This window comes from Typopeltis vanoorti, chromosome 11, assembly GCF_054136105.1.
Source record: "Typopeltis vanoorti isolate ZY-2024b chromosome 11, IOZ_Tvanoo_1.0, whole genome shotgun sequence".
NCBI classification, from domain to species: Eukaryota; Metazoa; Arthropoda; class Arachnida; order Uropygi; family Thelyphonidae; genus Typopeltis; species Typopeltis vanoorti.
Genome location: NC_143559.1, coordinates 127,782,812 through 127,808,036, shown reverse-complemented (window position 1 = coordinate 127,808,036; position 25,225 = coordinate 127,782,812). Strand labels below are relative to the sequence as shown.

General features: G+C 35.1%; 1 protein-coding gene across 1 annotated transcript in view; it reads right to left on the bottom strand.

The window, feature by feature from the left end:
- The window catches only part of LOC150102036 (LIM domain kinase 1-like), a 307,253-nt gene that overhangs the window by 54,276 nt on the left and 227,752 nt on the right, over nucleotides 1-25,225 (bottom strand). Inside the window, exon 9 of the mRNA XM_090399953.1 lies at nucleotides 21,273-21,551. Coding sequence (XP_090256079.1) covers nucleotides 21,273-21,551 — 279 coding nt within the window. The remainder of the gene's footprint in view (nucleotides 1-21,272; nucleotides 21,552-25,225) is intronic.

Below are 25,225 nucleotides of genomic sequence, written 5' to 3'. Positions count from 1 at the left end.
CGGATGATGCAAAGTTAGGTAGAGCAATAGCGAATGCTCAGGATGTCAAAATTTTGCAGGATGATTTGGATAGTTTGGAGGACTGGGCTAAGGAGAATGGATGTCAATTTAATGTGGAAAAATGTAAGGTTTTACATTTTGGGGTGAAAAGATTAGCAGCAATATATCACATTGGTGGAACTGTACTCCAGGAGATTGATGAGGCCAGGGATTTGGGAGTGTTGGTGGATAGGGAGTTGAAGTTTAGGAGACACATCGCAAAAGTGGCAAAATCAGATCAAATCACTTGGCTGCTGAAAAACACTTTAATGAGCAGAGACAAACAGGTTATTGTTCCTCTGTATCGAGCCTTGATAAGACCTTATCTAGACTACTGTGCCCAGATATGGGCGCCGGGGTTTCTTCTTGATGGGGAGGAGGAGGTGGAGAGGATCCAGAGATGGGTGACCAAGATAATAGCAGGACTATGGAATGAATCTTATGAGAACAGGTTGAAGATTTGTGGGCTGCAGAAATTGGTTGATAGGTGGAAGGAGGGTGATATGATTGAGACATTCAAATTACTGAAGGGTTTCTATAAGATTAATTCAGAAGATATTTTTGAGAATAGGACTGGTAGTGGGAGGACTAGGGGGCAATCCATGGAAGCTTGGTAAGAGAGTGTGGTTAGCAAGGGTGTCAGAGCTAGGTTTTTTACTTGGAGAGTGGTAAATGAGTGGAATAAGCTGCCAGTCTGTTGTGGGTGCCATGACTGTAAATGAGTTCAAGGTGAAGTATGATAGATACCGTGTGAATGTTGAATAGTTGTTCTTGACATGATGTTGGGCCTCCCTCGATGAGTCTAAGGATTCCTTGGAGCTGCCCGTAATAATAATAATATGTTTAGTGTTGAATACTATAGTTACTCCTGCCTTTCCCTTATTATTACCTGAATGTAAAATCTTATAATGGTTATTTAGAAAATTCTCAACTGTTCTTGTCTTCTTTATTTTGGAAACACCAATCAAACTGGTACTTCCTAGTTGTTGTTTTTTTTTAAATCATAACATCATTTTATGTTATATTTCATATTAAATTACACAATTTTAGATAATCACCTAAGAGCAACAATTTAGGTTACCATACAAATAAATTAATTTACAGACAGCTTTATAATGCATCATTATTATATAGACATGTGTACATAATTATTATAACAGCCTATTTAATGCAGTTATTTAAATATCTACTTAAATAACTGCATCAAATAATTTTTGTTTTCAATAATAAAAGTGAAATTGTGATTATTATAAATGAAGAAATTATTGTGACATAAATATTGTATTAGACTGTAAAAGAAATCTTGGTATATCAAATTTTGGATATAATTGAAATTAAAACAAGTCATTGCGATGTATTATGCACTACTACTGCTTGGGGCTCTTTAGTGTGACTTCTGAAGAAGTGGTCTTTCTTTTTCAATAGCACTGAGAATAATCTAAGCTTTTAACATAACAATGTGAGAAGATCATTGTCTAGTGTTTCTAAGACAAAAGTTATTTCCAGCTGTAGTAAAAGTTTTCATATTTGGAATTTTTTAAGGAAAAAAACTAACTCTACTGAACTTTCTTATTTGTTGTATACGTATGAATGGTTTTTATATGGTGCAAAAATAGAAAAGAATTTCTAAAACTTAGAATAATGTCAACAACCACCGAACAAATGATTGTAGATTGCAAAGAAATAGTCTGGAATTAGAAGTATCTGCTTCGGTGGATACAATAACATTATTGGCTTACTTCTTTTAGCAAATGGTAAAATGAAGTAATAGATATTGAATATGGTCTGTGAAAACTTTCAGTAGAAAATTAGAGTATTTATAATTCAGTTCCAGGAACGGAGGGGGGGAGAGAGAGAGAGAGAGAGAGGGTTTGGGGGGTTGTAATTGGAAATCTTAAAAATTAGCATAAATTTTGAATATCTTTCATATATTTTTATTATATCTATGAATGTTAAGCAATAGATATAACTATATGCATCATACAAAAAGTAAATAAAAAAAATCATCTATTGCAATTTCAAGAAGACGAATAAGTTCCTGCTGAATTATCACTGGATATACATTTTTTATATAAAAACAAGGCCTCACAATCGTAATGTTATTTGTTGTTCATAAAAGCAGAAATATTCCTTTCTAAAACTGAAGCGTGACAATCCATATAATGGTATTTTCCAAGGAAAGAAAACAAAAGCTAATATTTATTTTAATAAATGTGACTTTTAAAAAATACAAATCTTTAATATGATGATTTTCAAAACAAGCATTTGAAAATTCTGCAATAATATCTACAGTAAATGAAAGAACATAAATTTTTTGTTCTGTTGTACTGATTTGAAGAATAAAAAACAGCAAATTTAATACTACCATTAAATTTCATTGCAAAGAAAAATCTGTTGTCATTATAAGATTGATTGTTTATTTAACACAGCAAAAATCACAAAACACACAAAAATGCACATAGACTAGAATTACAGATACATAAGTTGCTGATTACTGGCTATGAGCTATTATAATTAGAGAGACACAAACTAGAAAAATTGCACACTGATAAGAATCATTTAATTTTTAAAAGAAATGTATGAAAAATTAAATGATTTAAAAGTTTACTTTTCTTGATTTTAATGGAAGCAAATTCATCCAAAATTTTACTTGTTTCTAGTTTCTCACAGATATCACCTTCTATTGCGATCACTGACAGTCCAACCAGTCTTTCCTGTGAAATACTAGATCTTAGATATGTTTTAATTAATTTCTGTCTTGAAAATAATCGTTCGACACTTGCTATTGAAACTGGGACTGTCAAAACTATTTGAAGAGAAATTGCCAAATTAATAAAGATGCTTTATAAATCATTTGCGTTAATATATATATACTGCACAATGTCTTCAGTGGGTCTAAGCTGTCACTATCCTGTATCAAGTCCTTTAGAATTTATGTTTCATTATATAATTTGGTGGCACAAATATCCTTTTCTTCACCATCAGTCAGTGCAACTTATAAACCATTAGTGTTTTCTTAATGTATCCTCATCCATATTAGAAATTTCCTTGAAACTGGATAAGAACTGAAATATATTAAAGTTACTTGTCAAGAAATCAAACTTTTCAGCCAAAGAATTAACAGTGTTCACAATTGGAACAAAAAAATGCAACTTTAAAGTTATACTGCAGATCAACTGGTGCTTTGTTCGAACATTGATAAAAGAACAATCTCTTTTTACTGCATAATGTACTGCTTTTGAACTCAGGAGAAATTTTTATATCTAATGCTAACTCTTTTGCCGATTCAAGTATAACATTAAAATTTTCATCCAATCTAAATTTTTTAGTAAAGTCGATTACATTATTTAACCCGCTTATAGATTCAATTAAATTTGTGTTTGGATTTTGAAGCAATTTACTCACTACATTGATCATGCAAAAAATTTCATACCAGATTATAAGTGAACACAAAAATTTATATCTTTAATTTTTAAAGTAATGTTTTTGCTTCATATTTTGTGCTATTGTCATCAATTTGAATATTATCATAAATTTCAACAAAAGAATCTAAAACTTCACCAATATTATATCTAAGTAAATGAAGAGCGTCAATCCTCACTTCCCATCTAGTATCTGATAAAGTTGTAAGTACAATTTTGGTGTACTTTTTCAGTACATCCCATCGTTTATTCGAAACACTAAAGAAATTATAAATTTCTCGTACAGTGTTAAAAAACTGACTGTTTCAGTTAACTTTAACAGCATCAGCAATCACCAAATTTAATGAGTGTGCTGTGCATGAGAACAAAGAGTGTTCAAAGATTAATATTTGATATGTGTCTCTGAATGTTGATGAGTTTTCCTAACATGTTTGCCCTGTTATTGTATCCTTGTCCCTGCAAATTTTTAATATCTAAATTTAAAAATTCTAATTTATCTAATAGGTACGTAGATAAACCTTTTCCTGTTCAATCAAAAACTTCTAGGAATCCCAAAAATGTTCTCCCATGGAAATTATATTTCTTTCATCTTTATGGACAAACCTGGCAATAATTGTCATTTGTTCAGTATGAACTGTCATGGGTGCATATTATAGAAAAATATTTGGCATTAGTTATCACCTGAAAAATTTTATTTGAAATTAAAGATATTAATTCATTTTGAATATTTTTACCTAAATAATGAGCATTTTTTTTATTTTTATTTTTTTTTTCGGTCCTGGATTTTGGCCAAATGATTTGCAGTAACAATATCAAAATTTGAAAATAATTCTACCAATTTTTAAAAAATTGCTGCTGTCTTTCTCATAACCATCCAATTTGCCATGAAAAGCTAGACACTACTCTGCAAGATATTTTATTATTTCAACAATTCTATCAAGAACAGCATGCCAGCGTCGTTTCTCAACTTCATATGCTTGTTTAAGTTGACAGTCTATGATCTTTGTGGTATGATCTTTTAATTGTTTTTTAAGTTTCATGTACTTTATGAAATATCTTAAATGTGACGCATTTCCTTCATTGAGTGGTAAGAGTTTGATATATTTTGCGAATTAGAATAACCATCGGTAGTTAATTTCTGGTTTCTTTCAAATGAAAATATTTTGCAATAAAAAGAAAAAAAATTGTTTACAGAAGTGGAATACATGAGCCATGTTCTTGGCAAAATTTCATGGTTTGCTACTTTACAGTTATAACAGACATTACTAAAACTTCGACCGCAATCATCACATAGATTAAAATTATTTTTAGTTTTGGTCCTTGTTTTATGAGAAATTTTCAAATATTACCATTAATAATTATGGTAACAGACCAAGTCTGGATCAGTTGAATTAAAACTGGTTTGGAAAGTTGTAGTCTCGCTTATGGCTGACATTGATGGATTTAATAAATCAAAATCCTAAGTCATATTTGATAGTGGTATAGAAAGTTCTGCAGAATTTGTGGAATGTTGCTTCACTTCATTTTGATGTTATTGTTTGTTTCATATGCTATTTTTGTATCTTCAGACATTCTGAGAAATTTAGTTGGGCACCTTCTCAGTTTTGCTTTTTTCAAGTTCTTTTGCTGCTTGTCTTTTGTTATTTGCGGCTCTGGATAATTTTTTTTCGTCTCCATTATGCCCAAATTTATTTTGAAATAAAATCTATTAAACAAAAAATTTGGTAAGACGTAAAAAATAAATGTAAATAAAAGATAAAAATAAATACTTAAAGAAGTGCATAAATTTTTCTTTGATTTGTAAAGCCTTAGGTTAAATTTTGAATCTATTCACCTCAAGTGCGAATTAACTACACATTTGCTGCGTGTTGAGCAATCAACAGTCGAATGATTTACAAACAATGCCCAACTATCACTTCGTACTAGAGATTAAGCTGGTTAAACGTGTGCATCGCACATGCTAACTGGTGAATGCACACTGCATGTAAAAAAAGAAAGTTGGTGGTGTAAGGCACCCCCCTGTAACATGACATCCCACATGTTCGCATGGGGCTTCTGTGCTTGTACCAGCTCTATACTACATATAGCAAAAAACAACTTTAAGTTTTTGTTAAATGTTATTAAAAGTCGCAATATTTATTACAATATATTTAGTGCATATCCACACTGAATAAGCGCTAATATTAAAATGTGTTTTTATTTTATTTTTTCTACTCACTTCAATGCCCACTGAAAAAAGAGCCCTGATGCTTACCGTGTTAAGCCAGCCCTGTTAGTGTAGATAGCAAGGACATACAGTGCCCTTGATGAAATATCAGAATGTGTTCCAAGAGTTCTAAAAATAATTAGGATAGGGGTCAAATGGATGTATAATCTTATTAAGTAAGATATCTGTAAGAAAATTATGATGTGGAAAGAATACAGTGTGCATAAGGATGATGTGCATTATGAAAATTATAAACATCAGGCTAGAGTAGTCACAACTGTTGTACAGAAAGCAAAGTCTGAGTATGAAGAGAAACTGGCTCTACAAGCTAAAGACAACCCACAAGAATTCTATCGATATGCTGCAAGCAGAAGAAAGAATGAATATGAAAGAATAACTCTTCTGAATGCATATGGTGTGATAGATGCAGAAGAGGTTGTTCAACTAATGGGTGCCCATTTTGCTAAACGCTATCAAACTGGTGTATGCAACATTGAGTTCACTACTACTACGTCTTCACTGAATGAAGAAACTCAGGTGTATGAAGAGGAGGTATTAGAGCTGTTGTTTAACTGAATAAGAATTTAGCAATAGGAGCTGATGAGATATCGGCACAGATGCTAAAAGAATGTTCAGCTGAACTGGCTATTTCTCTGACCAGTCTATATAATTTGAGTCTCAGAACAGGGAAGATTCCACAGGAATGGAAAGAATGTATGGTAATCCCATTGCACAAGCGTGATGCAAAGACCAATGTATCCAATTATCGACCAATCGTTACTCAGGAGTGGTGGTGAAGATTTTGGAAAAATTGGTTAGGGCTCACATTTAGAAATGGGTTGACAGTGAATCTCTACTTTGAAATAGACAGGGGAATGGCTACACCATGATACTTTTGGATTTTGATAAGGCTTTTGACAGAATACAGCATGGAAGACTGTTGCATAAATTGAAGAATATGGGTTTGGATTATTAATTAAAATCATAATAATGGAATTAACTCATGTAAAATATTATTTATTAGTAGAATTTTTGCCTGAGTATCACAGGCATCTTCAGTACATGTAAAAAGCTAATTAAACAATAACTGACAATTCCAAAAGGAACCACCTAAGTAGCTAAAGTAAGATAACTGAAAAAGGTCATTAAATTTCCCAACTTATTTAAACAAATAAATAAATCACACACACACACAATTATAAAAAAATGTAGGAAAGATTAGCTGATTTAAAAAAAGTACTATCTCCCACAAAGGGGATAACGTAGACTATCGGATCTGTTTAAGTTAGGAGAGTGAAGTAAGGTTTCACATGTTTCTTTATAAAAAAATCGGCTCCATGAGGAACCGACTTTTGTGAAGGACTCTTGTCTTGTTCCAATGAACTCTATGTCTAGTGTTGATGGCATGCTTTGCAAGTCCAGACTGTTCAGGTTCAAGGTATTGAATATAAGACGTGTTCTTCAAGCCAAATAAAAGCAGATCTTCCTGTTTGTCCGAAATAAGATAACCCATAAGAGCAATTAATCTGGTAGACACCTGGATAACTGAGATGTGGAAACCTGTCCTTTGGAGAAGTGAGAATGGTGGAATTTTTCTGATTGGTCGAAAGGCAACAAAAATATTTAGTGGTTTTAAAACCACTAAATATCTAAAAAGGCTGGTGTTGTTACACTTTCTGGATGTCCTTCACATGGATCATCTTCAAGGCTGGTACACAGTCTATTTCTTAATAGTCGAAAACGAAGGAGAAGAGTGCCCATAAACTTTCATGGACTTCGAATGAATTTCTTCTGTATTTGAAGAAATTCATTCGAATGAATTTCTTCTGTATTTGAAGAGGAAGATATATCAAAACTACTCAAAGCTCTTTTGACTCGCAGGTTATCCAATACCATATCGTACACTCAATGAATGATTTCTGGTGTTGTTACACTTTCTGGACGTCCTTCACGTGGATCATCTTCAAGGCTGGTACAGCCATGTTTAAACTCAACAGCCTATTTCTTAATTGTCGAAAACAAAGGAGAAGAGTGCCCATAAACTTTTATGGACTTCGAATGAATTTCTTCTGTATTTGAAGAGGAAGATATATCAAAACTACTCAAAGCTCTTTTGATGAAGGAATTCTTATATCCATTAGATAAAAAAGAGGAAATAATATATTGCAATTCTTTCTGTAATAGTTCATCCGAAAAACAAAAGGAGTGGGCCCCATGAACCAGTGTTTTAATAGTTCCCACCTTTTGACTAGGATGGTGATGAGATTCAGCATGGATGTAATGGCCTGTATGAGTCTTCTTCCTATAGACTGAGAAATGTAGGTTGCCATCTGGTTGGCGAAGAATTAAAAGATCTAAAAAGGCTAACTGCTTATTTACTGCTACTTCTAGGGTGAACTGGATCCTTGGATGAAGTGCATCTAATTTAGAGAGAGAGAAACTGTTGTAATTCATCAGAGGGGCCATTCCAGATAGGAAAATTGTCATCCACATATCTAAACCAATGAGTAGGTGAAAAATTTTGTCAAAAATATGTTGTTCAAAGTGCTCCATAAAGAAGTTGGCAATAGCAGGAGAAATAGGATTGCCCATTGCTGTTCCTTCGATTTGGTGATATAACTTGTTTTTAAAAGAAAAATAACCAGAATGTATTCAAAATCAAATATTTTAACAATGTCTGAATGAAATTCTGGTTGCAGTAATTCAATGATGTCAGATAAAGGAACACTAGTAAATAATGAAACAACATCTAAACTAATCATAATATCCAACTCATCCAATATTAATTGGGATTATAAAATATTAGAGTGAATAAGAGAATGGCTCACTGACAAATATCCAAAAGTGGTATATGGGGGATGCAAGTCTACAAGATTTAAGGTAACTAGTGGTATACCAGAAAGATCAGTCATTGGTCCACTATTATTATCTATTTAATCTATACATATTAATGACACTGGTAAGGATTTGACAGGAGACATACAGTTATAAGGATGGTCTGAAAAGTTCTCGGCCTAACAATGAAAAAAAATGAATTTATAATTTCAAATTTTTTTTTATTTTTCAACATAATCTCCCTTTAGACTAATACATTTATTCCAGTGATGCGCTAGAGCCATTATCCCATACCTGTAGTGATTCTCAATAAGATCAGCAAAATATCCCTCTACAGCTGCAATCATCTCTCAATTTGAAGAAAAATGCTGACCAGCAAGGAAGTTTAAGAAAGAGATAGAAGTCAGAGGGAGCCAAATCTTGGAAATAGGGTGAATGTTCCAACAATTCATGCAGATCCCTTAATTTTCCCATTGCCAAAACACCTTTATGGGCAGGTGCATTGTCCTAATGAAAGTTGATTTTTTTCTTCTGCAAACCGGGTCTTTTCTCACAAATTTTTTCGTCTAGTCTGGTTAAAAGATCGGAATACTATTCCCCAGTTATTGTTTTACCCTTTTCAAGATAATTAATAAACAAAATTTAGCATCCCAAAACACCGATGCCATGACCTTTCCTGCTGATGGAAATTTTGACACTGTTTTGACTGCTGTTTGGGTTCTGGTGTGTATGGTGAATCCAAGTCTCATCCATAGTAATAAATCGATGCACAAAATCAGTTTTATTCTTGTTAAAATGCTCCAACCACTATTCAGAGATTTTCGTGCGAGTGCATTTTTGATCTGTGAGCAAGCGCAACACCCATCTTGCGCAAAGCTTTTTCATTTGCAATTCTTCATGCAAAATATATCCTACACGTTCTTTTGAAATACCTATAGTCTCAGCAATTTCATGCACTTTGACTCGCAGGTTATCCAATACCATATTGTGCACTCGATGAATGATTTCTGGTGTTGTTACACTTTCTGGACGTCCTTCACGTGGATCATCTTCAAGGCTGGTACAGCCACGTTTAAACTCGACAGTCTATTTCTTAATTGTCGAAAACGAAGGAGAAGATTGCCCATAAACTTTTATGGACTTCGAATGAATTTCTTTTGCCGTTAAACCTTGTTTTACAAAGAATTTTATAACTCAATTTTATCCATTTCAAAGGATACAGTCAACACTTTTGCTTCAGACAGCTGTATAAAACAAACTACTTGATAGAATGACTTGCAATTTTATATGGCTGCTTATGAGAGATGTACCAAATTAGAAAAAAAAAAAAATCTTGCAGATAGTGTTACCATCTATGGATAAGGCCAAGAACTTTTCAGACCACCCTCGTATTTGGTGATGATAGGCAGGGTAACCAGAAATACTGCAGATATGCAGTATTTGCAGAATGATTTGAATAGGCTGGAATTGTGCGCATGGGAAAATGGATGTCAGTTCAATGTCAGTAAATGCAAAGTCATGCACTTTGGCGTGATTAGGTGTCCAATGTCGTATTATATTGGTGAGATTATGCTAGAAGAAACTGATCAGACTAGGGATCCTTGTGTTGAGGCTTAACTGCTGTGAGGACATCATGTTGGAGGTTTAGTGGAATATTTTCACACTGGGAAAGTATTAAAACTAATTTTAATGCTTCCAGTATTTTATCCCAGTCACTGAGACATCTTCAGGGATTATAAAATAACTTTTGTAACAACACGCCGAAATACAATAAAATACTAAGTGAAACACATGAATGGGTCTAAAGCCCTATCTAGATGGTGCATCCTATATGGGCGTTTTCAGATGGCCTTGGATGTAATGTGGGATATCAGATAATTAAAGAATCCCAAGTTTTGTGAAGTTTTATGCAACCGTATTTATTTAAATTTGGTTGATTTCTGAGTGCAGCTGCAACTTTTACCAGTCTTTCTTTTTTGAATTTACTAAGGTGGAGCATGGTGATTTTTCTCCAGAAGATCCTGTGGGTTGCATCTAAAATATGTTCAGCAAGGTGAGATTGACAACAGTCGTGATTGCAGATGTATGATTTGTGTTCTTCTAAATGGATGGTTGCTGATATGCCTGTCTGTCTGAAGTAAGCCAGCTTGCAGGGAACAACAAGGTCCTCTATATATTCCAGGCACTTTGAGAGGAGGGAGCTGATCTTTAAGGGAAACGGATAAAGGTAATAAGTTTACAGTGGGGTTTAAAAGATGTGTGGAGGTACAACCTCCAAAAGTTGTACTTCTTTTGGAGGTCGTACGGCTTTTTTTTCTGATGTGCCACTGATGTAGGGTATGGTGATGCCATTTCTGAAGTACTGCTGAAGAGATGGCCATGGAACGGGGAAGGAACTGATTATTTTTTTTCTGTAATCACTGTAGCCATTGAAAAGGAAGGTGTTGTGTATGTGGTTGAGTCCGATTGAAAGGAAGGTTCCACTGGAACGAAGCTTGTGGATTCTATTGGTTGGAGTTTTAATAATGACATATTGTTGAGATAGGTGGTGGAGGAAGAGTTTGTGAATGTATCTACCTGTGTGAGTAGGTTTTCTATATACAGAGAAGGGAAGGTTACCATTAGGAAGGCATGTTACTGAGGTGTCTAGGGTAAACTATTGTTATTTTCCTTTTCCATTGTAAACTGGATTCTTGGATGTAGGCTATTGAAGTGATTGAGGAAGGAGTCTAATGGGTCTGGGCCATGATGCCAAAGAGAGAACACAACATCTACATATCTTAGCCAGATAGAAGGCTTGAGATGCGCTTAGTCTGTTGGAAGTTTTCCCACTTGTTTATGCTATAAATTAAAGATACAAAAAATTATATACTTGGTTTAATCATTTATCCAAGTGTAAGCAAACAAAGTTCTGAAGTATTTTCAGGACTGGGGCAACTCGTATATAGAAGGTAATCACACTTCCCTTAGTATCTTAGCTTATCAGTGCTTTGCATTATGGGATACTAAGACAAGTGATGTGAAGTCATTAGCTTCTATATAAGAGTTTCTGCAGTTTTGCACCTGAAAATACTTCAGGTGCAAACTTTATTTGCTTACACTTGGATAAAGGATTAAACCAAGTATATAATTTCTTGGTATCCTTAATTTCTAGGGGCTGAGTCTATAGCTCATTTTTCAAAATTTTCCAAGTAAAAATTTGCAAAATGGGTGAGACAGTGGAACCCCATAGCAGTTCCATCTGTTTGTAAATTTTGTTCTTTCAAGAAAAAAAACAGAATTGATGGCAAAGGACATCTCAGAAACTTCCACGCAGAAATAATTTGAAAAAATAAAAAAAATAAGCACATCATAAAGTATAACAACTCATGTAAATCAAAACCAAAACCGCAAGCTCCACTCTAGATAGTAGTCAATCTATCATCGAAAAGATCCACCAAAGATGCTGTCAGTGCCCTAAGCCTCAGCCACAAATTTGCTGTTGCACCAAAAGAAGTGCTGATCTAGATATAATGTAGAACATCGAATGCAAAATACGTCTCTTACCACCAGAATCAACCAATAACATCAGACTTGATGCCGCAAACTGTCCAGTCGTCCCCTCCAAGAAAGTAATTTATCTTCCAGACAACTTGCTGCCCTCAGAAAATTACAGAAAGAAAAAAGTATCAACCAGAATCAACCAATAACATCAGACTTGATGCCGCAAACTGTATAGTCGTCCCCTCCAAGAAAGTAATTTATCTTCCAGACAACTCGCTGCCCTCAGAAAATTACAGAAAGAAAAAAGTATCTTCATCACCAGAGCAGATAAGGATAATGCCACAAAATATAATTGAAAAATGGAGATTATTCTCCAAGATCGCATTACCTTCATCCAACTAGAACACAATCCCACAAAAACTCAAGTTAAAAAATAAAAAACTTACTTAAAAAAGTATCCTACTGGCTGCAGGACATTACAAAAATACTCAAACCTTTCAGTTGTTGTCCCCATCCCCCACCCTGCATGTACGGTTTACCAAAAAATCCACAAATCTAATTCCCCTTAAGATCTATAGTAAATACCACTGATGCATCTTGCTACAAACTGTCAAAGCAGCTGGCTAACCCTGCCTCCCACACTGGTCTTACCACATCCTATGTAAAAAACTCTACCCCTTTTAAAACCTTAATTGAAAATCTAACTCTACCAATATTCCCGTAAATGACACAAACACTCTTAAAAAACGTTTTTCCTACTGATATCTTAGTGCTATTTTCATTTGCCATCATTTCTGGTCATTTTTCTTGGAAAAACAAAATCTACAAACAGATAGGGGGAACTGCTATGGATTTCCCCCCTCTTGCCAATTTTTACATGGAAAATTTCGAAAAAAAAAAGAAAAAAAAAAGGAGTGTAATGTGTCTGGGCCATGATGCCAAATAGAGAACACATCACCCACATATCTTAGCCTCATGGCCCAGACACATTACACTTCTTCCTCACTCACCTCAATAGCCTTTATCCAAGAATCCAAGTTCACGATGGGAAAAGAAAAGAAAATAACAATAGCTTACCCTTCCTAAATACCTTAGTAACACGTTTTCCTAATAGTGACCTTCCCTTCTCTGTATATAGAAAACCTACTGACACAGGCAAATACATTCACAAACTCCCACTATCACCCCTCTCAACAATATGGCATTATTAAAACTCTAACCAATAGAGCCCACAAGCTTTGTTCCTTTTGGAACAAAGCTTGTGGGCCTTCTTTTCAACTGTTTGGAACCTTCTTTTCAACTGAACTCAACCACATACACAACACCTTCCTTTCTAATGGCTATAGTGATTACAAAATTTAAAAAATAATCAGTTTCTCCCCCATTCCCCGGCCATCTCTTCAGAAGGATTTCAGAAATGCCATCACCGTACCCTACATCCATGGCACATCAGAAAAAATAGCCAGATGCTTAAAAATGTACAACCTCCACACAACATTTCAGCTCCACCATAACCTTACTACTCTTATCCGTTTCCCCCCAAAGATCAGCTCCCTCCTTTCTCAGTGCCTGGAGTATATAGGGTACCCTGTTCCTGCAAGCTGGCTTACTTAGGACAGACAGGCAGATTAGCAACCATCCGTTTAGAACAGTATTTCCCAAAGTTTTCTGGATAATGCCCCACCTCAACGCCTTGATGTCCCCCACCTCGCCAACAATGGTGAGTGTTTTGAGTATATCAGCTATGAGGTGACGAATGCAACATCATTTTCTACTTGCCCCCCCCCTGTGGGGGCATATACCACACGTTGAGAAACACTGGTTTATAAGAACTCAAATCATATATCTGCAATCATAGCGTTATGTTACTTTTGCTGGTTTTGGGATAAGATTACATCAGCTACATTTCTTCATGCTAGAAAGTTGTTGTTATGCCATCAAGTCGTTTTCGATTCTTGGTGATCTTGTGAACAAAGGCTCTCCATCCTAGACAGCCTCTTATTCTTTCTTTCAGTAACTGTAAGTTCAAGTTGAGAAGTTCTTTTATGCTGTCAATCCACTCATTTGTTTTACTGATTATAAGAAAGCTTTTGACTGTGGATTGTAATGAGATCAATGGGAATATCTGAACATCTAATGTTCAGATATTCCCATTGATGATGAGACTGGACAAAGGGGCGCAGCAGGCATTTAATGATTTTTCTATTCAGTTTGGTGATGATTTGGTATATCTCAGTGGGAAGATACTAATGCAGAAGTCATATTTACAGAACACTAGTTAAACAGATATATCAGCTTATTTTTAAAATACTCTACATTAGAGACAGATGTAGAAATTTTTTCACTTGGTAAAAAATTCAATTAAACTTGGTAAAAAATTATATTCTTGTTTAATACTTCATTATTATTGTACAGGTACCTCCATGGAGTCCAAAGCCTCATTATGGGAGACCAAACTATCCGCACAATCTATTATGCTTCTCCTTGAACCGATAACAGACAAAGCACAACTGACTCTGGCAATCCATTCCACTCATTCACAACTCTTCAAGCAAAAAATCTAGTCATCACACCTCTACTAACCACACCTTTACTCAACTTCCAGGGATGAACTCTTGTTGTCCCCCCCCCCCCCCAGCCAAGTGCTAAAACATTTCCCCTGCATCAATTCTATAAGACCCTTTAAGAAACTTAAATGTTTCTATCATATCCATTTATCAACATTTCCACAATCCACACAACTTCAATCTGTCCTCATAGGGCACATACCATAAACCACTTTCTCATACCAAGAAACCCGTGAGACCAGACCTGGGCACAGTAATGCAGATGTGGATGTATCAAGGCCTTATACAGAGGAATAATAACTTTCTTATCTCTACTTGTTAGTGTTCTTCAATAGTCAAGTAATCTTATGGGCTACATTAGCAACCTTAGCAATGTGCCCTCTAAATTTTAACTCTCTACCACCACCCCTAAATCCTTAGCTTCATCTATTTCCTTCATCTATTTTTCTGGAGTACAGTGCCATCAATGTGATATACAGCTTGTAATCTATTTATCCCAAAATGCATAACTTTGCATTTCTCCACATTAAACTGACAGCCATTATCTTTTGCCTATACTAACAGATTATTTAAATCATCCTGCAAGTTTTCCGCATCACCTTGATTAACTATTACTCTACCTAATTTCGGATTATCAGCCAACAATTGAATATTTCTTTTCAAGTTATTTTCCATATCATTGATATACAAATTAAACAGTAGTCGTCCTGCCACTGAACCTAGCGGCACACCACTAGTCACACGCTTTCGCCTTGTCATATCCATCATCATCATTTGTTCTAATTTGCATAACAGAATTCCATGTGGTATTCTGTCAAATGCATTTGCAAAATCCAGCAGAAGCATCATGTAGCCATCCATCTCAACTGTCACTCTTTTAAAAAAAAGTTAATAAATTACCAAAGGCATAACAACCCTTAACAAAGCCATGTCTTCATACAGTATCATATTTTTATCCATCCATTCTTGAATTCTATCTTTTTTTACCAATTTTTCCAGTAAATATACCTCCACTTCTGAGATACTGGTCAGTTCACAATATGCTACTGCATTTTTAGAAGAATCTACCTTATGCATGAGAATAATTTTGCCCTCTTTCCATTCCCTTAGAACTCTATCAAAGCTGAGACATAAATTAAAGAGCCTTGTCAGAAGCATTGCTGATTCCCTTGTATATTATTGCAAAACCCAAACTGACATTCCATCTAATCCCACAGATGTATTTATTATTATTTGACACCTCCAAGGGGTCCATAGACTCATCGAGGGAGGGCACCTGCTCTACAGCTATCTCCACCGCTCAGTCCACCAACTATAACTAACCGCAACTACAACAACGCCATCTACTGCCGACCACCAGACTAGTTTTTCCACAGACAATCACAAACATCCATGCCCACGGCGGGATTCGAATCCGCAGCATTTTGACTGGAGAGCAGATACACTAACCACTCGGCCAGCCAGGCAGGCTATATATGTCAATTTACATTGACATTTTGCAATATCCTAAGAACCATTAATTCATCTGCCTCTGTTTCCATATAAGTCTGTCATATATGTAACAGCAATAACACTTGGATGATATATATATATATCCCTGCAAAGTGGTCACTCACTAACACAACTAACATTTTATGTGCATCTGTCACCATCAGTATTCATTCAGGTTAATCTTCCATAGCCATTCTTCCTCTTACTTGCCACATAACAAAAAAACTCTTTGGGATTTTCTTTGGCGTGCTCGGCTAGATTTTTCTCATAATCCGATTATGCCTTCCTTGCCATGATGGTCACCTTTCTCTTGAGCCTTGTACTGTTCATGAGTTTGCTGATCACCTTTTCTTTATATACCCTGCACAGCATCATCTTCTTCTGCAGCTCAAGCTTAATGATATTATTCATCCATCTAATGCCTCCTTACTTTAGGTATACAATTTAATATTGCTTCCTCCAGATGCACTTAACTATCTCCTATGCACTAACATCCTTAAGCTTCCTCCTAAGCTTGTCATAATCACTCCTTGTAGTTCCACACAAAACCTCTTCTTGACAGAATATTCGTCGTGTTTTACAATTTCCCAAGTCAAGACTGCATGGTCCCTTTCCCCAATTGGAGGCAATGTTGTCACCTTGGTTATGGATAGAGCTCCTCTGATCCTATGACCAGGTCCAATACGCCCACACTGAATCTCCTTCATCACATACTGCCTGAAGTAATCATCTCTTAGTAGTGTACATCCACAGATGAAGAAGGAGAATCCAATCTGAAAATAGGGTAATCAATCTGTCTTGTGGAATGAGTTGTTTATTATTACACATTGAAAAATTATGTATAAAGCACGTGATTTTGTGTGTTGGCGACCAATTCGTATATCCTTTATTTCTTTCTCCCTTTCAGCATGAATTAACTATTCTTGGCCATCTGTCAGACCCGGTTCTATGAACAGTGGGCATACATTAGATGTATAAATTCTATTTTCTTCCTGTTGTGTGATCTTTCTTCCTTGCAATATATATCTGCATAGTCGAAGTCCTATATAATAATCACTCAACCAGCACTCATTATACTAATTTGCCAATGCACATCTTCCAGATCATCCCTGCCCCCAGGCACATGGCAACAATCGACTATATATTTTGTCTTACTGGCTTTAATCCCACACCAAACTGAAATAACAGCCACCTTCATGCCTATCTCATATTCTTTTTGGGTGCAATTTATCCGCTATCATCAGTACCACTCCCCCCCCCCCACCCCATCCTATCTTCCCTGAAAATACTAAACCCTTCACATGCTATCTCTGCAACTACATCATCTGCTGTTAGCAAAGTCTCACTAATGCCTATAACACTTTTGGCAAGGTTGCAACTAACCAATGCTAAAAACACCTCCCTCTTGTTCCTGATACTTCTGTCATTAGTATATAAAAGCTGCAGCATCCCTTTCGGACCCAATCACTTCGTGAATTGACTACCCTATTCAATATTTTTGCTTCAGAGACTAGTTTCCACACTTGGTTATTTTCATACTCACCTGTTTCATGAGTACCTTCACTCACTCACTCACTCACTCACTCTCACACACACACACACACACACACACACACACATGCTTCCATCTTAATTGCTTAAGTTTTTTCTGAATTTGCACTTCAGCATGCTTGGTGAATAAAGCCCTCTCTGGACACCTAACATCAAACCAATTTAGATGCAGTCCATCAGTATTATACAAATCTTTGTTTCCATCAAACACAGACATGAGATCCACACATCCTGCATCATTCATTCTGTACAATGAATGATGCAGGATGCCCTTTGTACAACCTATGCACTGATTCATTTGCTATCAATGCCCTCCTCCTCAGTTAGCTTCTAGCATAGAATAGTAGAAGACTTACAATCTTCACCTTCTCACTCTTCAGGTTTGTCTTCTTTTAATAACTCCTTTACATCCTCCTCCTCCATAGAATACCTCTCATCCTCTCAGATCATTAGTGCCAACCAAGACAATAATTCTTTTGCCTTACTTTTTTGCATCTAGATGGCTTGACTAATATCAATTATTGCACCATGGAAACATGATTTTGTTACACTTTCATTAAGTACTCTCCTGTTTATTATCCAAATGTACTCAAGCAAAGTGTGTGGATGAAGTATATTTGTGACTAGGCTACTTGTATAATAGCGGCTTCACATCAATTACCTTAGAATCTCATATGGCATATCCTTTTGGATGTGTATATTATGCATTATGGGGAGGGGTCACAACCCCAACTAGTTTCTTCTGGGTCTATCTTTTACCAATGGACCTCAATAAAGGTGGCCTGGGTAATGACTCTTCCCATAATTCATAACATTACACACATCTAAAAAGATGTGTATGTGTGTGTACTTTGCATTATGGAGATACTAAGCAAATAATGTGAGGTCATCAGTACATTTGAGAGGACCAATGATAGGAAGAGTGACTGAGACTGTGGAGAACAGTTGACTGTGCTGCTAGAAACAAATGTGAGGAAGTGTTAACGAGGCAGTAGTGCAAGATTTGTGAGTGTTGGAATAGACACTGAAGAGGAAGAGTGAGAGAGGCAGAACTGCGAATATGTTGCTAGAGTACAATAGTAAAGAACTGAGGAGAAGTGCAATCATTAAGCACCTCTCTTCAGCTTGATACCTGCTCCATTTTTACATCTTTTTCTACAGATTCCTCATACAACACTACTAATTTCACATTTCCACTGCAATTAGTCATCTTTGACCCATCTACCACTGACATCTCATTCTGCACATGCCTCCATTCCTCAATTACCAGTTGTTTTCTAATATCACTACTTGTGTTATTTTTCACCCTAGCTTTTTAATTCTGCTTTCCTTCACCTATATTCCACTGTCTTTTACATCTTTCTCTGTCTTACTAATTTCTGCTGCTTCATTCAGCACCTTTGTACCCCATTCACTGCTCGCATTATTCATACTACCATCAATTGCTTCTTTACAAAAAAAGAATCGATGATGTCACAAATCACTCACTGTCAGACAGTGCACTTTCACATTATCTCTCTTATTATCATATGGGGACTCATTCTTCTTGTTATATTCTTGCTATTCTCTCCCTCATTCACCTATACACCACTGTCTCCATCAAATCCATTCAAGTCGCACTTTGCCCACACTCACCTTCCATCCACCTTAAAAATCCATAACTGATTCACATAATCCAACAAGTGCATGTAGAATATATATATTAAGGGGGTGTTTAAGGATTAAAGCTGAATAGCTGGGAGAAGACCTCGACGGGAATGAAAAGAACGGACCAGGGCTTTTGATGTAATGTCCAATCATTACCTTCTTGTGGTGCACCCTGTTAGATATCTAGCTGGATACTGATAGAACTGAGCATGGGCTGGCAAGTTGGGATCTAGTTTACCAAACTGTTTTTCTTATTAGCTTCAATCATAATGCAAAATGATGATGCCACCTGAAAGAACTTCATGCTGGATAGGGATATTACCTGGTTAAACAAGATCCCAGTTGCTTTTGTCAGGGAACCAGGGCAAACAGCAAAAAAAGTCAGCTACTGGGATAAATTCCAACTCCACACTAGCAAAGCTGAAGATTGACACAATCAACATAAGAAGAATGAATGGAAAAGAAATGAAATAACAGAATAATTGGATAAGTACTAGATCTATATAATAGGTGTTATTGAAACAAAGACAAAAACAGTGAGATCTTCCTAGCAACAACAATAAGATGTCATATTCAGGAAATATCAGAGAAAAGAAGGAGTAACTATTATATTTAACATTAAACATGAAATAATTTTTGTGAATGACAGGCAATAGCAAGCAGGAGTGATATTGGAAAATATCAGAATGGGGGAACTGGACAATACTTATTTTTGCCTATGGACATATAGAAGGTCCTAAGGAATAGTTGGTCCTTGTTGGAAATCTAAACAGCAGAGTAAGAAATGATTACCAGACATAGATATGTTTTGGGTAAATTTGGAGAGTTAAGCAAATAATAATGGTAAGTACTTGCTGCTATGCTGTGTCTCAGATGTAGTCTGTTCTGAAGGAATGGAGTCATCCCATAATTACTCCCCAAGGAGTACCAATAATGGGCTGTTTGATTTTTGCCATCGTTTTTATAATACTGCCAACACTGTGCACTTTATACTCTAACTTTACTGTTAAGATTAGTTTTTATTCAAAAGTAATTATTAATAATTAAATAATATTTATAATTATTTCACTAACACTGCATAGGCATGGACATATGTGCGAAGGGATTGGGATTACAGTAAACTTGAGAAATGCCCCATTTCTTTTACAGTGAGTTTTTTTTTTTTTTAATAATCTCGTCAGATCTAAAAATCTCTAATTATTCTGGAAATATTTCTATTACCTACAAATTGAAAATTTTAAAATTATGCATTTTCTCAGAATTCTCTGGAAGAAACCCTATATCAACATCAGTATTAATAGAAAAGTGGAATTCACAGAAGAATTAGATGGGCCACATTTAATTAGTAATTAGATATGAACACATCCATAATATCTGGATGTCTGAAACATAGAAAAGCATCTAGAGTAGATGATATTCAACCATAAATACTCAAATATGGAGGTATAAAAGTTCTACAGTGGCTGCATAACTCAAAGACTGGTAAGAAGGTCTAAAGAGATTTCATAATGCCCATCTATTAAAAGGGAAGTCTGGTGGTAAGGCTTATACATTGACCATTTATTCATTTTGGCCTACCCTCAGTTCAGTGCCTTGATAACATGTCTTATATTTTGTTCCCTATGATGGCAAGTTGACTTCACTGAAATATTAGAAGTATTTCAGACAAAGACCAAAAACTAGGTGGATGATATAGTTACAAAGGCCTTAGAAGACCAAACCATGAAATTTAACAATACTGAAGTTCTTTACTAATTTTGAGAAAAACTGTCAATAGTAATTTAGCAATAATGTAAACTTTTCCTATAGTACTCTTAGTATATTATACATCCATAGTATAAGATGAATAATATACTAATTACACTAAAAGCTTGCTGTACAGAAAACAAATCTTTCATACATTGTATTTAGTTTAGACATCTTTATTTCACTTTTTTTTTTGGAATCTTTTGAATATAATACCTGAGTAATTAGAAATCTGTTATATTAGTATACTAATTACAATAATATATTTTTTTTTCCTGAACTTACCATACCAGCTGCAATATCTCTTGCAAAATTGATCCGCTGTTGCCAAGGCAATAAAGAAGATAGATCATGAATAATGTCCTTTAGTGTACCACCACTTATATATTCTGTTACTAAATGTAGTTTCTTATCTTTATAAAGAACACCCATGAAGCGCAAAACATTTTTGTGGTCCAGAGATTTAAGCACAGCTACTTCTTTTATGAAATTCTTTTGTGCTTCATCATCCACTCTGTATAATTCTTTTAATACCATCACTTCTTTTGTCACTTTGTGAGTAACCTAATAAGAAGAAAATTTAGAGTAAACAATTTATTTCAACAAATAAAAAATGACTGGCAATGACTGAAACAAGGACTAATAGGAGGGGGGGGGGATTTATTTTTTTTTATATTTTTTTAACAACCACCTCCTATTCAATAATTCCCTTTCTGACAGCAAAAAATACTTAAAGTCTGAAAATTACACAATATTTAATTTTTAAACCTATTTTCTTAAACATACCATTTTATCATTTTCTTGAATATTCCTTATGAATAAAAATGTTGGCAATATACATGACATTTATCAAATTTTAATGTTAAAGTGCACAAAGTTGGCATTTCTCAAATCACTGACACTAGCCACTACGAAATTACTAATTTACATAAGTAACAAAAACTTCTCTCTGATTTAAACTCAATCACCTTCAGCCAAGATGACATCCAAAGCTTGAATTACTTTTTTAAAAAATTGCTCAAGCAGCATGTGTGAGTATGTGGAAACAGATTAATCCCCTGAGGGTCTCTTAATTAAACAAAAAATAGTGAGCTGACTGTTCAAGATTTCAAGAATGCCACAGGATTAATAACAATTTAATATAACAAAAAACAATCCACACAGTATTAACTTAACTGGTATCAACATTAAATTAACCAAGAAATTATATTCTCATTTAATCATCATCAAATTCCTGACATGTACTCTCAAGGGGGTATACAGGATATGATAGTACTACATGAAAAATTTACATCATTACTAACTTCCTATCTACAATTTTCCTCCATATCAGTCTGTTACTTGTCAAGACTCCAATATTATCAGATCATATATTTCTGCCGTCTAAGACACTTTGTATCGTATCAATCCACCTATATCTTGGTCTTCCTCTGGGTCGTTTTCCTGCAAACTTGGTAGAGAACACTTGTTTTGTTAATCTTTTCTGGCCCATTCTGTTCAAGTGACCATACCACCTGAGATTAGCTCTGCTAACGAATTCCTGGATGCTGACAATGTCAGGTTCTTTCCTAATATTTAATATGATATTGCAATTGATGCCATCTGTTTATGCCTATAATCTTTCTCAGGACTCTCATATCTGCGGTCTCTAGGCTTTGGTCAAGTGTTTTACTTCTGACCCAGCTCTCAGATCCATAAGTTAAAACTGGTTTGAACACTGTCTTGTATACAGCTAATTTAGTGTTCCGACTAATTTCTCTCTTATTCCATATGAATGTATTCAATTGACTCCCCGCCATACCAGCTTTGCTGATTCTGTTGTCAATTTCTATATTTAATTTAACATCTTCAGTAAAAAGTAGCTGAAATGTTTTACTTGTCACACAGGTTCCAGACACAGTTCACATTTTCAACAATCCTACCTATTTTTATTGTCTTTGTCTTTTTAATGCTGACCTTCATACCATCTATTACAACAGTTATTCAATTTAGTCAGGGAAACTTGCAAACTTGTAGCAGATTTATTTAGAAGTATAACATCGTCTGCATAAAGCAAAGAGCTGATATTAACATCTCCAATTCTGATAAAGTTTAACACCACTTTTATTCATAATGTGATCCATATAGATAATGAATAACAGAGGGAATAATGTATATCCTTGTCTCACACCAGATTTAACATTCCACCATCTTCCTGGACTTCCTTCAATTCTAACTGCTGACTTACAACTCAAATAAAGACTGTATTGCTTGATATAATGCCCCATTGACACTATATTTGTCAATTGAATAACTTCTTGGCACCTTGTCATATGCCTTTTTTCAGATCGACAAAACTTAAATACAGATCTTTGTTATATTCCCATGCTTTCATGACTATTTGTCGTAAAGTGAAGATCTGATCATGACAGCCTCTATTTGGCCTAAATCCAGCTTGTTCTTCCACAATTCTTCTCAACCATTTCTCAAGTATACTTGCATAGATCTTGCCAGGAACACTCAGTAGGGAAATACCTCTGTAATTCTCGCATTTAGTTTTATTTCCCTTTTTATATATGGATACTATTAGAGCTCTACTGCAATCATCGGGAATTCGTCCCTCTGTCCAGGCTTTCTGAACTATGCAGTGCAGCCACTGTAAGACTTTTATACCACCACACTTCAGCATTTCTGGTCGAATATCATCTACTCCTGCTGCCTTTCCACATTTCAAGCCTTTGATGGCTTTTTCTACTTTAAGTATGGATATGTATTCTGACTGTATGCCAATGAGTGTTTTTTACCACTGTGCTATCACTGCTTGTTTCATTTAGCAAATTTTCAAAGTAATTACTCCATACTTCAAGGATATCTTTTTCTCCTGTTTTCATGTCACCTTTATCATCTCTAACCTTTTACAGCATCTTTCCTAAATTTCTAAGCTTCTTCAACAACTTCCAGAATATCTTACCACCTTCTTGATATTTATTTTCTATGTTCTTGCCAAAGTTCTCCCACAACTTTTGTTTAGCTAGTTTTTATACATTCGTCTCTGAATTCTCTAAGAGCAAAATTTGACTTATTTGCCAGGAACTTTTGATATGCTTTCTTCTTTTCCTTCACTGCCTCTTTAACAAGTTGACCGCCGTAATGGTAAAAAAATTTTGTGATCCCCAGGCCAACTTCTTTTTGTTTTACAATTTGCTGAAAGTAACATAAAATAATCATATTTTATGATTTTTTTTATCTATTTAATGCAGCTAAATAGATTTGTTAAGTGCGAATCATGTGTGCACCGTGCAGCCTGCGAAGAATTTTTTTTACTGACTGGGCCGAGCGGTGCACACATGATTCGCACTTCACACAAGGTCAAATTTGCATATCTATGACGCTTAAGAACAGTTATATGCGTTCAGTGTTTTGTCCGGTGGAATAAATTTGTTATAGTGATAAATATTGTTATAAATTGCCCTAATATGGGAGACTACGAAAAAGAGCAACGTCATTTAGAAGCCTTGATAAATGAAGTTCTATCTGATGATGAACCATAAGAATGTTCATCGGAAAGTTACAACGGATGCGATCTTAGTTCTGTGTCTTCAGATTCTTATTCTCTCATTGCTAGAAAGAGAATAAAAGTATCTACAACTGGTAATACCGAAGTTTTCACTCCTAGTACATCTGTTTACTGCTGTTCATTCTGTAGAACAAACAATTGATGATGTTATAAGAAATCTGCATTTGACTAATGATTCTTCCTTAGATGAAATACTTGGAAATGTGAATTCAACCGACCTACAATGGAATGAAATTGCAGCGACAATCTAAAACATTTTCAGTTTGTGGATAATAATTTTGGAATAAAACAAAATGTTATTGAAGAAATGCATGATAAACAGCCTGTAGACTTCTTTTTTATGCTTGTTGATGAAGGACTGCTGGACCTAATGGTGCAAGAAACTAACAGATACACTCTTCAAAAACTCGTAAGACAATTTTACCAAAAGCAAGGATAAGTAAGTGGAAAAACACAAATCCCAATGAAATGAAGATATTTTTGGGTCTGCAAATTTGGTTCGGTTTAGTGCAGATGCCAAAATTAGAGTGTTATTGGAATAACATCCTCTATTCTACAGAAATCAAACAAGTTATGTCAGGGAATCGGTTCGATCATCTTCTCGGTAACTGGCACTTCACAGATGAGGGTGGAAATACTTCTGAATGACTTTATAAAATTACACCTCTCATAAATCATATAA